At 35.6% G+C, this 14,581-nt stretch overlaps 1 protein-coding gene across 1 annotated transcript in view; it reads right to left on the reverse strand.

Annotated features, from left to right (window-relative positions):
• Window positions 1-14,581, reverse strand: part of Stk26 (serine/threonine kinase 26) — a 54,714-nt gene that overhangs the window by 19,600 nt on the left and 20,533 nt on the right. The window contains exon 3 of the mRNA XM_046467980.2: window positions 3,280-3,510. Within this exon, the coding sequence (XP_046323936.1) occupies window positions 3,280-3,510 (231 nt within the window). The remainder of the gene's footprint in view (window positions 1-3,279; window positions 3,511-14,581) is intronic.

The following is a 14,581-nucleotide window of genomic DNA, read 5'->3' on the forward strand; positions in this document are numbered from 1 at the left end:
GCATCTAGTACAGTGTTTAATATAGTGGCTGTTTAAGGATTATTTCTACTATGCATACACTCTCTACCCAATTCATATAATGTTAAAATAAATCAAACTTGTAAAAAGGCAAGGAAACTGATGGTAATTTTTTTTTTTTTTTTGATACCAGGGATTAAACTCAGAGGAAGTTTACCACTGAGCCATATCCCCAGGCCATTTTAGTATTTCAGAGACAGGGTTTCGCTGAGTTAGTTAGGGCCTAAGTTGCTGAGGACGAACTTGTGAGATTCCTTTCTCAGCCTCCCAAGCCGCTGGGATTACAGGCGTGCACCATCATGCCTTGCTTACATAGATATTAATTAATATACATACTGATAAAGAAAGCAATGACAAAGTGAAGTCACCAAGATGGAGAAATAAAAAAGAGGGGCTGGGGATGTGGCTCAAGCGGTAGCGCGCTCGCCTGGCATGCATGCAGCCCGGGTTCGGTCCTCAGCACCACATACAAAGATGTTGTGTCCGCCGAAAACTAAAAAAAAAAAAAAAAAATTAAAAAAAAATTCTCTCTCTTTAAAAAAAAGAGAAATAAAAAAGAGCGATCTTTGCAACAGCTGCCACACAGACGCAAACCAAAATAATCCTGGAATGGTTCAAGGGCCCTTTTAAGAAATTGTAACAATACAGTGGAGCATAGGAAGGCATTATACACCCACAAGAAGGATCACAGGTGGATCTAGTATACCTGAGACACCAGTGGACCGCTAGGAACAAAGAAGTAAGGCAGGAATTATTTATCAGTTTCATCATCACCGGGCTCCAGGTTCACGAGAGATGGCTGCCAGGCGAGTTCACATACCAAACACACACGGGCTTTGTGGCCGGGCGCGCGCGCGGTCTGAAGTTGTATGCACACGTTTTGCAGCTATGAGCGCATGCTCTTTGCGGTTGTATACACTGGCTTTGCAGCTGTGTGCAGGTGCGCTCTGCAGTTGTACACACCCGCTTTGCGGCCATGCGCACGCGCTTTGTGGAGGAAAGCCCACGCATACGTCATATGCACCCTTGCCAAAACCAAGGTTTCTTTGCTTCTGTCCTCACTCTGCACACCAGTTCTGAGGCCACTGAGAGACACCACGTACTCTGGAATCTGGAATGTAAACTCGCCTCAGACGATCCATATTTAATGGCTCACACCAGGTCCGCGCCAAGGTTGCTCTGCACTTGTCTGCACTGCAGACATACACTCAGCCCAGAGTTAGGGTCTAAATTGTAGCGGCACTGCAGCCAACCTGAAAAGTTGAGACAGACAGATCGCCACAACAAGCTAGCTCCCTTTGGGCCGAATTTTTTGCACATGCATGCACTCTGGACATCTTCTCAGAGGTCAGTGAAGTATTCTCTTCTCCGTCCCATAGTAGCTTTGTGTGTGTGTTGTGGGGGGTGGGGGATTTGGGGATGTGTGTCCATCTCCATCTTTTTCACAAACACCGGTGCCTTGCATAAGAAACAATACTAAGCAATCCCTGAAAGGCAAAGGTCTAATACTGCTTTCCTTTGAAATTTTTCAACATGGGAATAAACAATTTTGTATTTCTTTATTTTGGGTGCCAGGAGTGAACCCAGAGGCATTTAATCACTGAGCCATATCCCCAGCCCTTTTTATTTTTTATTTTGAGATAGGGTCTACCTACATTGTTTATGGTCTTCCTAAATTATTGCTGAGGTTGGCTTTGAACTCACAATCCTCTTGCCTCAGGCTCCCAAGCTGCTGGGATTAGAAGCATGCACCACCACATCCAGTAAAACAATTTTTTAAAAAACATTTTTAGTTGTATATGGACACAATACCTTTATTTATTTATATGTGGTGCTAAGAATCAAACCCAGTGCCTCACACATGCTAGGCAAGTGCTCAACCACTGAGCTACAACCCCAGCCCCAACAATTTTATTTTAAAAATAATTTAAAACCCAACCTAGAATTTTCAAGCTATTTATTCTTTTTCTTTATCTCTTTTATTTTTATTTCTTCTTTTTAGTTATATATGACAGTAAAGTCTATTTTGACATATTTATACAAACATGCAGTACATCTTAGGATGTACATGGAATTAAGATTCATTGCAGTGTACTCATACATGTACATAGAAAAGTTATGTCAGATTCATTCCACTGTCTTTCCTATTACTAATCCCCCTTCCTTCTCTTCATTCTCCTTTGTCTAATCCACTGTAGCTATTTATTATTTACATTTCAATGGACACAAATCCTGACTTTTACCTCTGGAACCCAAGAACTCTTGGGTTTTACTAAACAAAGAATTTTCTGTTATGCAGTAACATCTCCATCTGCTGGAAATTTAGGTGGCTGCTAATTACATGATCTTGGAACCAGGAAAAATTCCAGCTTCAGCAGGGAGCCAATATTATTTCATTTTCTTCCATTTTAACAAAAAGTTTGTCCCCTATAAGTTCCATATCCAAGATTCAACCAACTGTGGGTCAAAGAAAACCTCTCTACTGAATAAGTACAGACTTTTTTGTCATTATTCTGTAAACAATACAGTATAACAGCTACTAACATAACATTTACAATGTATTAGAGAATAATCTAGAGGTGATTTAAAGTATAAGGGAGGATGTACATAGGTAATATACAAATACTATGTCATTTTATATAAGGGACTTGAGCATCTGAGGATTTTAGTGTCTTGGGAAGCAGGGCCTACAACCAATCTCCTGAGGATAATAATGAATGAATGAGTACATTTATCATGTGCTTGAGATGTGCCAGACTCTGTGTCTGTGCTGTGACAAAGAAACCAAGACTGGTTAAGCTAAACTGCCTGCCATCAAGAAGCTCACAACCTGATGGGAGAGAGAAATGCAACCACCTTAACTCAATGGAATAAGGGACATACTTAAAAATTTCATCAATTCTGAGATTGAGACAGAATGAACTATTGAAAAGAGTTTGCAGGAACCAAGGAAGGATGGCTTTTTCCTGACAAAGGATATGTCTCAAGAACCAGCTGCTCCATTTCTGCTCCTCCACTGAACCAAAAGTTCAGGTATAGAACAGAGTACAGCTGAGTGCTGAGATATATTCAGGATACAGTTGCTAAATCTAACAACAATTTATTTGGCACTATAATGGAGGGAGCTGGGTTCTGCCTAAAGGACAAAGACTGCCAAATCCTAATTTGAGACATTGCTTTTCAAAAACAGAATTTAAAAAGAGAGGAAGAAAAACATAATGAAAATACCTTATGACTTAAATAATATAGCACACACATTACCTTTAAATATGACCCATAGTATTTTGTTACATATGAGCTGTCACATTGACTCAAAACAGTTATTTCTTGTTGAATGTCTTCTATTTCATCTTCGGCTTCCTCAAGGTCAATGATTTTAATAGCAACAACTTGCTGAGTACGGTTATCAATTCCTTTGAAAACTTCTCCAAATGAGCCTTTTCCAATGCGTTCTAATTTTGTGAACAGTTCTTCCGGATCTGCTATATTATTCTATGGAAGAAAGAACACAGATGATTTTTTAAATGAAGGAAAATGAATCATAAGACAAAAATACTTTTTGTATAGGTCTTCACTTTTTAATATTTTTTAATTGTATGTATTTACTGGGTATGGTGTGCTCATTCAACACATATACAATGTGTAATGATCAAATCAAGGTAATTACCATTTTCATTTCCTTGAACATTTATCATTTCTTAATTTTTTTAAAGCTTACAAACTCCTTTGACTCTTCTCCACAATTGCTTTGTTAGAACAACTGTAATCTCAAACAGCCAGCTGGTCCACATTCTACTGGATCACCCATACCAAAAGGGTTTAGCTGATCGTGCTACCACTAACAATCCCATATAGCAAAGTCTCTGAGGTCTGCCAAAAGATCAGATATATTTTGGAACAAAACAAAGGATTGTATACAGTTTGAACATTAATGCAAATGTAAGAAGAGTTTTATAAGCATTCTTCGTGAGTATGGTGGTGCACACCTATAATTTCAGTCATTCAGAGGCTGAGGCAGGGAGATTGCAATTTTGAGGCCAGCTTCAGCAACTTAGGGAGACTCTAAATCTCAAAATTTAAAAATGACCGGGGATGTAATTCAGTGGTAGAGCACCACTGTGTTCAGTCCCCAGTACCTAAAATAATAACAAAAGAAAACAACATTCTCTCAATATTACCTTTGAACTCTCCTCTGTCTCAACTCAGACATGCCAAAAAACCCACCTATAATTCTAAGCAACAAAGAACACAAAATACTTCTGATCTTTTTTTTTTTTAATGTAGGATCCTATTTGTGTGAAATGTTCTCATCAATGGCTGAAATATTTTTGTCTTTTTGGTAATAGCTATTCTAAAAGATGATGCCTCATTGCAGTTTTAACTTGCATATCTCTGATATCTAATAAAGTTGAGCAATTTTTCATAAATTTGTTGGCCATTTGAATTTCTTCCTTTAAGAACTGTCTGTTCACATTTTTAGGATCCTATTTGTGTGAAATATTCTCATCAATGGCTGAAAAGCGATTCTATGCCTTTATTAAGAACTGTTCTCCATGCTGAGGAAAGAAATCTACCAAAATATGCTAAGCCCATATATGCATATATCACAATTAATCCTGCTTACATATATAATTACAATGTACTAATTAAGATAGTAATAATAATATCAGTAGAGGAAGCAGATCAGGGGGAGGGGAGAAGGGACAGAAAAGGTACTGGGGAATGAGATTGATTGCATCATGTTATGTGCATATATGAATATGGCGTAACAAATCCCACTATTATATATAATTTTAATGCTCTAATAAAAATGTTAAAAAGAATTATTCCCCCAAAGCACAGGAAACAAAAGCAAAATTATGCAAATGATATTATATCATATTAAGAAGCTTCTGCACAGCAAAGGAAACAATAAAGTTGAGACAAACTACAGAATGGAAAAAAATAAATGTAAATTATTCATCTGATGATGGTAGATGAACCTACATAGTGGAACACTTGTCTAACATGCATGAGACCCTGGGTTTGAGGCCCAGTATTGTTTTAAAAAACAGAATGTAGGAACTTTGAAAAGTTTTTAAATATACAAAAGAACTTTCACAAATTATTTCACAGTGGAGAATAATAATATTAACACTTTTCTCTGATAAAATCTGACATGAAGCAAAGGTTTTTAGATTAATGAATGTATATGCATGACTTAGATTTATAAATTCACTGTCCTTTCCTGATATAGAAATATTCTTTTTCTTTTCTTACAATATACTTTGAATTAAAACCTTACTCCCATAAGAAATTCTTTTATACTTCTTAAACTTTTAATGTTGAAGACATACTTCTGATCAAGTAGCATCTCAAGATGTCCAAGCCTTCCCCCAAAAGCATATTATTAAATTATTCTTAAGTACTTTATTAGTTTAAAACTTTGAGTTCTGCCAAAATATAAGAGGATGCAATTTAGTGCTGGTGAGCTAAATTATAATCGACTTTGTCTATTGGACCTAGAATATTTGTTCATTTTCTATAATTTTACCTAGTTTTACCTTATCATCAATTTCAGCAGATAATTATGGAGTTAACATGTTCCTTATATCTTATTATTAAAGAGGCCATTAAGATTTATTTTTCTCTTATCAATTTCTTTGCTCTATGATAACCAAATAGACACACTACTACCTTAGTAAACTGGTTCCTTTTGAGGTAACTTCAAGACGTACTACTGCTTTTAAAGAATTTTATCAACTTCTCTTTTTTAGCCTGCCTAAAATACAGTTTGCACATGATGTATTTTACCTTATAAGCTTCCCACATACTCCTGTATTTTTTCCATTTCGAAAACATGCACATTCCATATTGGAGGCTCTTTGATACTGCAAGCTATATGTATATCCTCACCTATCTCCAGAATGCACATGAAACAAATACACCTTGAGATTCCCATATGGCCTTTTAAAAATAACTTGAAGACTTCCAGTAGGTTGAGCATGCCTCTTTAAAGCTCACATTTTGTTGTAATACCTTCTCAAAAACATGATTTCCTTGGTGTCCTCTTTTATCAAGCTATTATGTGTATGTATTTCATTGTGATCATTCCTTTATTACTATTACACAGTGGTGATCCAATAGTTATCTCTTCCTACTTTTGGTGATTTTTTTTGTTTTTTCTACTACCCTGTGGTAAAAATTTCTAACAAATACCTTGGTGATGGGTTCACTTTTATATAACTTCCCAAATTCAGTGATCTTGGAAATTTCCCTAAAAAAAAATGAGTCAGCCTGTTCATTCTAAATATACTAAAGTTTGGAAATAAACCATTGATGAAAACTACATAGTATACACCTTTTGATAACATACTCTGGGAAGTGTGTATATTCATTAACTCTATAACAAGAATCTTCTGTTGTTAAGAAACAAAAATTAAATCCTAATCTTCCTAATTAGTGTTTTAGAAGGATTTGACTGGAACAATCAGCCCCAGGGAGGATACAGCTGTGTCTTGCTTTCTATAATAAATGGATTCTGGCAAATATGTAAATCAAGGATTTAAAAATCAAGTCACATTTTGCATTTTAAGGAAGCTCTAAAGTAAATCCTAACTCATCAGTATAGTTTAACGTTTTATTGGAGACGGAAACACCCACCATTTATACAATGTATCATACTTCCTACTCTCATTTTGAGTCTAAAACTTATGCAAAACATTATCTTTAGAGAGAAAGGAATCATTGAAAACAAGTTTTCTCTAGCATAACTTCACTTCTGTAAGCATTCAAGGAATGGGGATCCTTACCCAATTACCAATTTCTGAATCCATGATAGATAACAGCCAAGTTCTAATTTCTCCTTCAGCATTTTAAGCCAAGGCATTCTAAGTATCTTTAATAAACACAGATTGCTTTGTTTTTAGTAGAAGGGAAAAAGTCAGGTAAATAAATGGTAAACAGGGCTGGGGTTGTAGCTCAGTGGTGGAGCGCTTGCTCCTCAGGTGAGGCACTGGGTTCGATCCTCAGCACTACATAAAAAGAAAAAACAAAATAAAGATTTTGTGTACACTATAACTAAAAATAAATAAATAAGTGATAAACACCCCAAATAATGCAATTAAAAAACACCCACATAAAGATGCTGGTTTGTCCATGGCATTTGCAGGTAAATGGCTGGCGTTGGAGAAGATAATGCTAAGTGAAGTCAGCCAATCCCCAAAAAACAAATACCGAATGTTTTCTATGATATAAGGAGGTTGACTCATAGTGGGATTGGGAAGAAGAGCATGGGAAGAATAGATGAATTCTAAATAGGGAAGAGGAGTGGGAGGGAGCAGGGGATTATCAAGGATGGTGGAATGTGATGGACATCATTATACAAAGTACATGTATGAAGACTTGAATTGGGTGTCAACATACTTTATATATAAAAAGATATAAAAATTGTGATATATATGAGTATTAAGAATTGTAATGCAAAAAAAAAAAGAATAGTGTTACCTTAGATTAGGTAGAGGAAAGTGAAAGGAGGGGAAGGCAAGGGATGTGGGGATAAGAAAGATAGTAAAATGAAACAGATATTATTACTTTATGTATGTATGTGACTGTATGACCAATGTGATCCTATAATATGTATACTCAGAAAAATGACAAATTATATCCCATCTATGTATGATATATCAAAGTATATAAGTGCATTCTACTGTCATGTATAACTAATTAAAACAAATTAAAAATTTTTCAAAAAAAGATGCTGGTTTGTGCCAGGTATGATGGCACATGTTTATAATCTCAGCGACTTGAGAAGTGAGGCAGGAGGATCACAAGATGGAGGCCAGCCTCAGCAACTTAGCGAGACCCTGTCTCAAAATTAAAAAACAAGAAGAGCTAGCAGTGTAGATCAGTAATAAAGCACTCCTAGGTTCAGTCCCTAGTGCCATACAAAAAAAAAAAAAAGATGATTTGCCCAATTATTCCCATTACTTTTGTAGACTAGAAGAAAATCAAGTCAGCATCCTCTCTACTCCAGATCCAATATTCTTTTAAGAATATAGAATCTCTAAATGTTACTATTTCTGCTGCAAATTAAACTTTACTACTTTGTTTGCATTCCTTTCTCAAAGCCATAGTCTAGGAAGGTGTTGTAAGTTGTGTAGAAGCTAATACAACATAAGAAAACTTCATATTGATTTACAGGTAATGGTAGAGGATTTCTACATGCCCCATAAATGAGGGTCTGTGAAAGTGAAAACTTTTACAGATCCACCTCAGGACAGTCACATTAATACTTTGATTTGCTTTACCTGTTCAGATTGGCTTCAATCTGCATCCTTCACTATAACAAATTTAAATCATACAAGGTATTATTACCACTAACCAACTATTCACTAGGGAATTATTCTGAAGAAGCCTAAAAGGGGAAAATTTTTATGGTGATCATCTTGCTTTTCTTCTATGGAAAGTCAGAGGCAGATGGAAGAAGACTTTTTGGCTCAAACCACAATTTAGTTTCTTTTTTATTAGAACATCATAATTTTACATAGCAATTGGGTGCGTTCTGACTGGAGGAATTCTTAAAAGTTCTCTAAGAGCTCACCAATCTTGGCTGTGCATTGAGAATCACCTGGATAACTTTAAGAATGCAGATACTCAGGCTTCATCCCAAAACCATTGATTTGTATATTTGAGACTGGAGCCCCATGAGTATTTTGAAAAAGCGACCCAGATGATTACCATGTCGTCATTTTGGCATCAGGCTTAAGATCAACATTTGGAAACTATAGAGGAGACAGATGTGAAATTTGTATTCTTGATTACAGGAAACACATTATCCTTACTTTGCCCAGACAAGCATGGGGGTCTCATCTAGTTCTGTATACTAAATGAACAACTTGGAGATTAAGATAAAAATCAAGAAGCTGAAAATGGTGGCACACGCCTGGAATCCCAGCAACTCAGGAGGCTGAGGCAGGAGGATCACAAGTTTGAAGCCAGCCTCAGCAAAATAGCAAGGTCCTAAGCAATTTAACAAGACCCTATCTCAAGATAAAAAACTAAAAAGGGCTGGGCATGTGACTCAGTGGTTAAATGCCCCAGAGTTCAATCCTCAGTACCAAGAAAAAAAAAAAAAAAGAGGACTTGATACTTACATGTTTGTGCCTGTACTTGAAAATCAAGTCTCCAACACTTCAAAGGATGCGTCTCTAAAATTAGCCCTTATTCTCAATACTAGAAACATAATATTTGTTGAAACACATGCTTTCTAGGTGTAATCATTTTTAAACATTGTTTTTACTCAATACAGTCTATGAATATTCTATAGGTTAGGATGTAATTGGTGATAGAGTTTTGAGGTTAAGAGCCAACACTGATGAAGGATAAAAGTTAAAATCTCTAGTAAGCAGGAGAAAATGGGTCCATTGTAGAGGGTGACATTAGGAATGGGTGAACAAATCAAATAAGAAAATTATAGACAGATGTAGAATAAAATTTTTTTTGTACCAGGGATTAAACCCAACGGTGCTTAATCACTGAACCATATTCCCAGCCCTTTTTATTTTTTTATTTAGAGACATGGTCTCACTAAGTTGCTGAGGCTGACTTTGAACTCACAGTCCTCCTGCCTCAGCCTCTGCTAGAATTACAGGAATGTGCTACCTTGCCCAACCAGAATGAAAATCTTGAAAGGTGGGGAAGAATGTAAGGTAAAGAATCTGTTTCTTGGGCTGGAGTTGTGGCTCTGCGGTAAAGTGCTCACCTAGCATGTGCAAGGCCCTGGGTTAGATCCTCAGCACCACATATAAATAATAAAATAAGGCATTGTGTCCAACTAAAAAATAAATATTTTTTAAAAAGAATCTATTTCTTTGAATCTGAAGTAGCTAAGAGCACTAGTCTGAAAATATAGTAAGTTTAAGGAAAAGAGATTTCTCAAAGGATTTGATCAGGAAGGGTTGAGCTCAGATGTTCTTAAGGAACCTGCAAGGCACAAAAGCAAGCAGAGCAAGGCTGAACTCATAGCCATCCTACTTAATGAAGCCCATGCAATGAATCCTCTCAGCTATAACTTTTTGCTTTTAACAAAGGCTGGCCTGTCTGAGGACCCATCAGCGATTCCCTGATGAGGAGGAACACGACAGAAAATGATGAGCAAAGAGTGTGCTAATGATATCAAGGCTTAAAGAGGAAGACCACTTACTCTCTTCAGATTCTCAAGTGGTAATACTAGGACTGACATACAGTGAAAATAGGGTATGCTAACAATCACCCGAGAGTAACTAAAAACTTCAGCCTAAGAGTGTTCTAAAATTGAGATGTACATCTAATTAGCTATCTATTTAAATCACTCAGATTAGGTCTCCCGAGCTGGAGATGAAATGCTTTTCTGGATGACTCCCACATCTATACCATTACCTATCATCTAACAAGCAGAATGGATATTAACAAAAATCATCCTCTATTGGCTTCATGAGCCTCATGTTAAATTATTGTTTTGGGTTGGGGTTGTGGCTCAGTGGTAGAGTGCTTACCTAGCATGTGGGAGGCACTGGGTTTGATTCTTGGTATCACATAAAAATAAATAAATCAAATAAAGGTATTGTGTCCATCTACAACTAAAAATATTAATTAATTAATTAATTAATTAGTGTTTTTTATATTCTCCTACATTATGATTTTTATTTGCTCTAGGAATATTGCCTAAAAGTGTTGAGTGTTTCCTAATTAAGATAACTCCAGAAAGAAAAAAAAAGTTTAAAATCAACAGTCATGTCCTTCTTAGCACTGCTGAATTCAAGACCACAGGATGCTATCTTTTTTTTTTTTTTTATTTTTAATTTTTTATTGTGGGTTGTTCAAAACATTACAAATTTCTTGACATATCATATTCCACACTTTGATTCAAGTGGGTAGGATGCTATCTTTTTTAAGTGCTACATATCATCCTGCACAACTGCCTTCTCCCTCAGCATAGACATTTAGAGCTGGAAGGAAATACATAGATCATTCAATCCAACCCACTATCACTACCATCAACAACAATGCTTGCTATGTCCTAAACTAATATCACTTGAAAATCAAGTCTCCGACACTTCAAAGGATGTATCTCTAAAATTAGCACTTATTCTCAATACTAGAAACATAATATTTGTCAAAACACAAGCAATATGAAATTTATGGTTATGAAATTTAAGGTTATTTATGTCAAAATGATGGTAAAGGAAGAGAGAGGTTAAGAATGAATAGAGAGTCTTGGAATTAAACAAATTATAGACTCTTTGAGATGAATAGGAACTTGGCAAATATCTTATCCAAAATCCATTTTCTCTAACACAGAAAGAAGTAGCCTAGAGAGATTATAAATTCTTGAAATATATAAGACATTAACCAGTGGCAAAATTTACACTTGAAACCCAATTTCCTGACTCTCGTGTCTAAAGTTCCTTTGCCACAACTTAGATTTGTAACTTAAAACTATACTCCCTTTTGCTATAAACCCAAAATTATTTCCATCATAAACAGATCACACAACTGTCCAATGTCTAATTGTAATATCCCAATATTTAAAGAAGTTGAAAAATTTAAAAATGAAATAATTTTTAAAATTTAATATGGGACTTTTCTATTCTCCAAATGATACAATTTTTATTATTTTTAAACAATGATAAAAATGCATCAATTTATCATGTTTACAATACTGTTGAAATACATATACATTTTGGCATGCTGAAATCAGGTAGTTATCATTTTTGTGGCAAGGACACTTAACATCCAGTTTCTTAGCATTTTTCAAGATGACTACATATTGTTACTAACTATGCTCACCATGATGTACAATAGAGGTCTTGAACTTACTCCTTAACTGAAAGTTTGTACCCTTTGATCCATCAGTTGCCAGAACATGGACAAATCTGGAGGGTGATATGTTGAGTCAAATAAGCCAGAGACAGAAAGATACTGCATGATCTCACTCATTACGTGGAATCTTAAAATGTTGGTCTAATAGAACTACAGAGTAAGTGGCTACCAGGGCCTGGGGCACTAGGCAGAAGGCAGGTATTAGGGAGATGTTGGTCCAAATGATATAATTCCTTACAATTTTGAACCACTGTGCAACTGGTTGACCCCTGTACATGTCCATAAATACAACAAATTTCATATTAGAATCATAATGAAAAGTAATCTGTAAGTACCTTGACTTTCTGTCAAAGTTACTTGACCCTATTTTTTTGTTTTCCATGTCAGTAACGAGGCTGGAATCTGCTAGTCTCTAGAGTGTAGGAGGCAAAGTAGTGATGGTATTCCATATCATAATTCCCATAGGATCCAATGGCAGAAAGCCACTGGCTCCAATTTCAGCTCTATCAGTGATTTATTGTAGACTTCAGTAACACTAACACTAAGGTTTTCAGTTCTGCTCATTAAAAAGCCCACAAATCAATGAACTTGTCCAAGAATAAAAATAATATTTAACATCAATTGTTAATCTTGTGCTATTTCATGTAGACCTAGAATTGTTTAAGTGGCTGTGTGAATGCTCAGATTTATAATGAGAAGGATAAAATAAACTCCCCATAAATCTGTCTGAACTCTTGGAGAATAAGATGTTAGCAGAGTGTTTGTCTACTGTGTATAACCTCAAGTTCATATTACAATTATCTGATAAAATTGTATGGATTCCTTAAAAAGAAACCCCTGTGATGTATATTCCTGAAACAAAATACTTAGCTTCACCATATTTTGCATATGACAGAGTAAGAACTAAGATAAAATTTAAATATGTCTATGTATGTTTTAAATTAAACATGAAGAATTTGCAAGATGTCAGATTCCTTTAGGTGGTCAGTCATGGAAGTTTGTATTTCCATGTTTATAAGAGCTAAAAAATATGTAAGTGTATAAAGAAAATGTCCTCAGTTTATCTATTTTTGTAGTTTACTCACATTCTTACATCTTTCTCAAAGGTTATTTTAACTTGTCTTTGCATCGTAAAGTAGCAGTTGAATTGCCAGATTTTATATACACGCAATGAGATAAATGAAATATAGTCAGAAATGCAGTTATAACAACTCTGGGCTTCCTTATGGTCATCAACAGCATTCGATCAACTCACAGTTGAATCCCTTTCTGGACTCACTCACTTAAAAGGCAGAGTTTTGAGATGGATGAGGCCAGCCCTGCCACTGTGATCCTAATAGCAATGCATGAAGTCAGAGGTCTCATACAGCATTGTTTTGTACCCTTGAAGCAACCATTTAAACTCTGAGCAATATTATGCGCAGCAACAAGAAAAATGTGTTCATAAAGCAGAAATACAATTAAATGTATAAGTACTTTTTCATCTCCCCTTTATTTTATTATTCCTATTTTTAAATGCACCTCATTAGCAAAAATATTTAGAATGCAAATATTTTAGTAAAGGATAACTTCATTAAAATTATTACCAAAGGTTTTGACATAGCTGTATGAATAACATAGCAGTTTGAGGAGTTTCCCCTGATTAGCAATTGTGATTCTACTTCATCTTTAAGAACAAAAGAATAATTGAAAATATTCCTTCATCTTAATTCCTCCTACTCAAGGGAGGATAGGAGAAGAGCTTCCTCTTTGCCTCCTAACTTGCATTCTTCTCTTTACTCAAACTCAGATCACAAGAACAATGAAACCAGCAGGAGCCATTCTCCCCAAAGGGTCCCCAAGAATGCAGTTCTTTACATATGTTTGTAAGTCAGTTCAATTTACAATGGGGTAAAGTAGAATGAGACATTTCTTTGACTCTGTTGTCACTTTATCACATACCATATTTTTGTAAAGCAAGATGAAAATACAGAAAGAATGAGAAGAAATTTAATCAGACCTTCCCTCATATTAGAAATCCCCAAGCAAGAACCCAAGTCATAACAGGCAGCACTTTTATTAACTTCATTTCCCACATATGGAGGTCTTATCTCCCTGTTGTTTTAATTTAGACTAGAAATATCAGATTATTTTGTTCAGCTAGGTAAATCATCCTTGGATCTCAGACCTCTTAAATGAAAGGAAATAACAAATTTTGTCTTTTCAACCAACTCCAGGATCTGAAATTTCCTTAAACCTTTAATTATATCCATGGGGAAGGGGAAGGAAACGTCCTGCAAACAATCACATTTTTCTCTCAATAAACCGAAACTCAAGGCTATCATCACAATAAATGCTGGATGCAAATTCCATCACATCATTTAGCTCATTTCTCTCTAACCTTACAGCCATTCCAAAGGAAAAAGGAGGTCTGGTTTCGCATAAGTATTACAGAGGTAAAGAGAGCAGAGAGGTCAGGCAAAATTGGCTTAATTTTGCTTATCCCGGAAATTACAAGAAATCAGCGATTAAATGTCAGCTTCACCATCTGTATAATGAGGGAGAGAGGTGGACTCATGATCTCTAAATCGCTTCCTGTTCTGATGCTGTGTGAATCTTGTGAAGTATTAGAAGGCAGGTTCCTTTGTTCTTCTCCCTTTGTCACTTGCTTCACCAAACCTAGTTTATATATAAACATATAATGTACTTTTTTTGTACTGGGGATTGAACTCAGGGTGTTTTA

The sequence above is a fragment of the Marmota monax genome, unplaced genomic scaffold, assembly GCF_021218885.2.
Source record: "Marmota monax isolate L192 unplaced genomic scaffold, Marmota_monax_Labrador192_F-V1.1 WCK01_AAM20220418_F8-fsc00054, whole genome shotgun sequence".
Lineage (NCBI taxonomy): Eukaryota > Metazoa > Chordata > Mammalia > Rodentia > Sciuridae > Marmota > Marmota monax.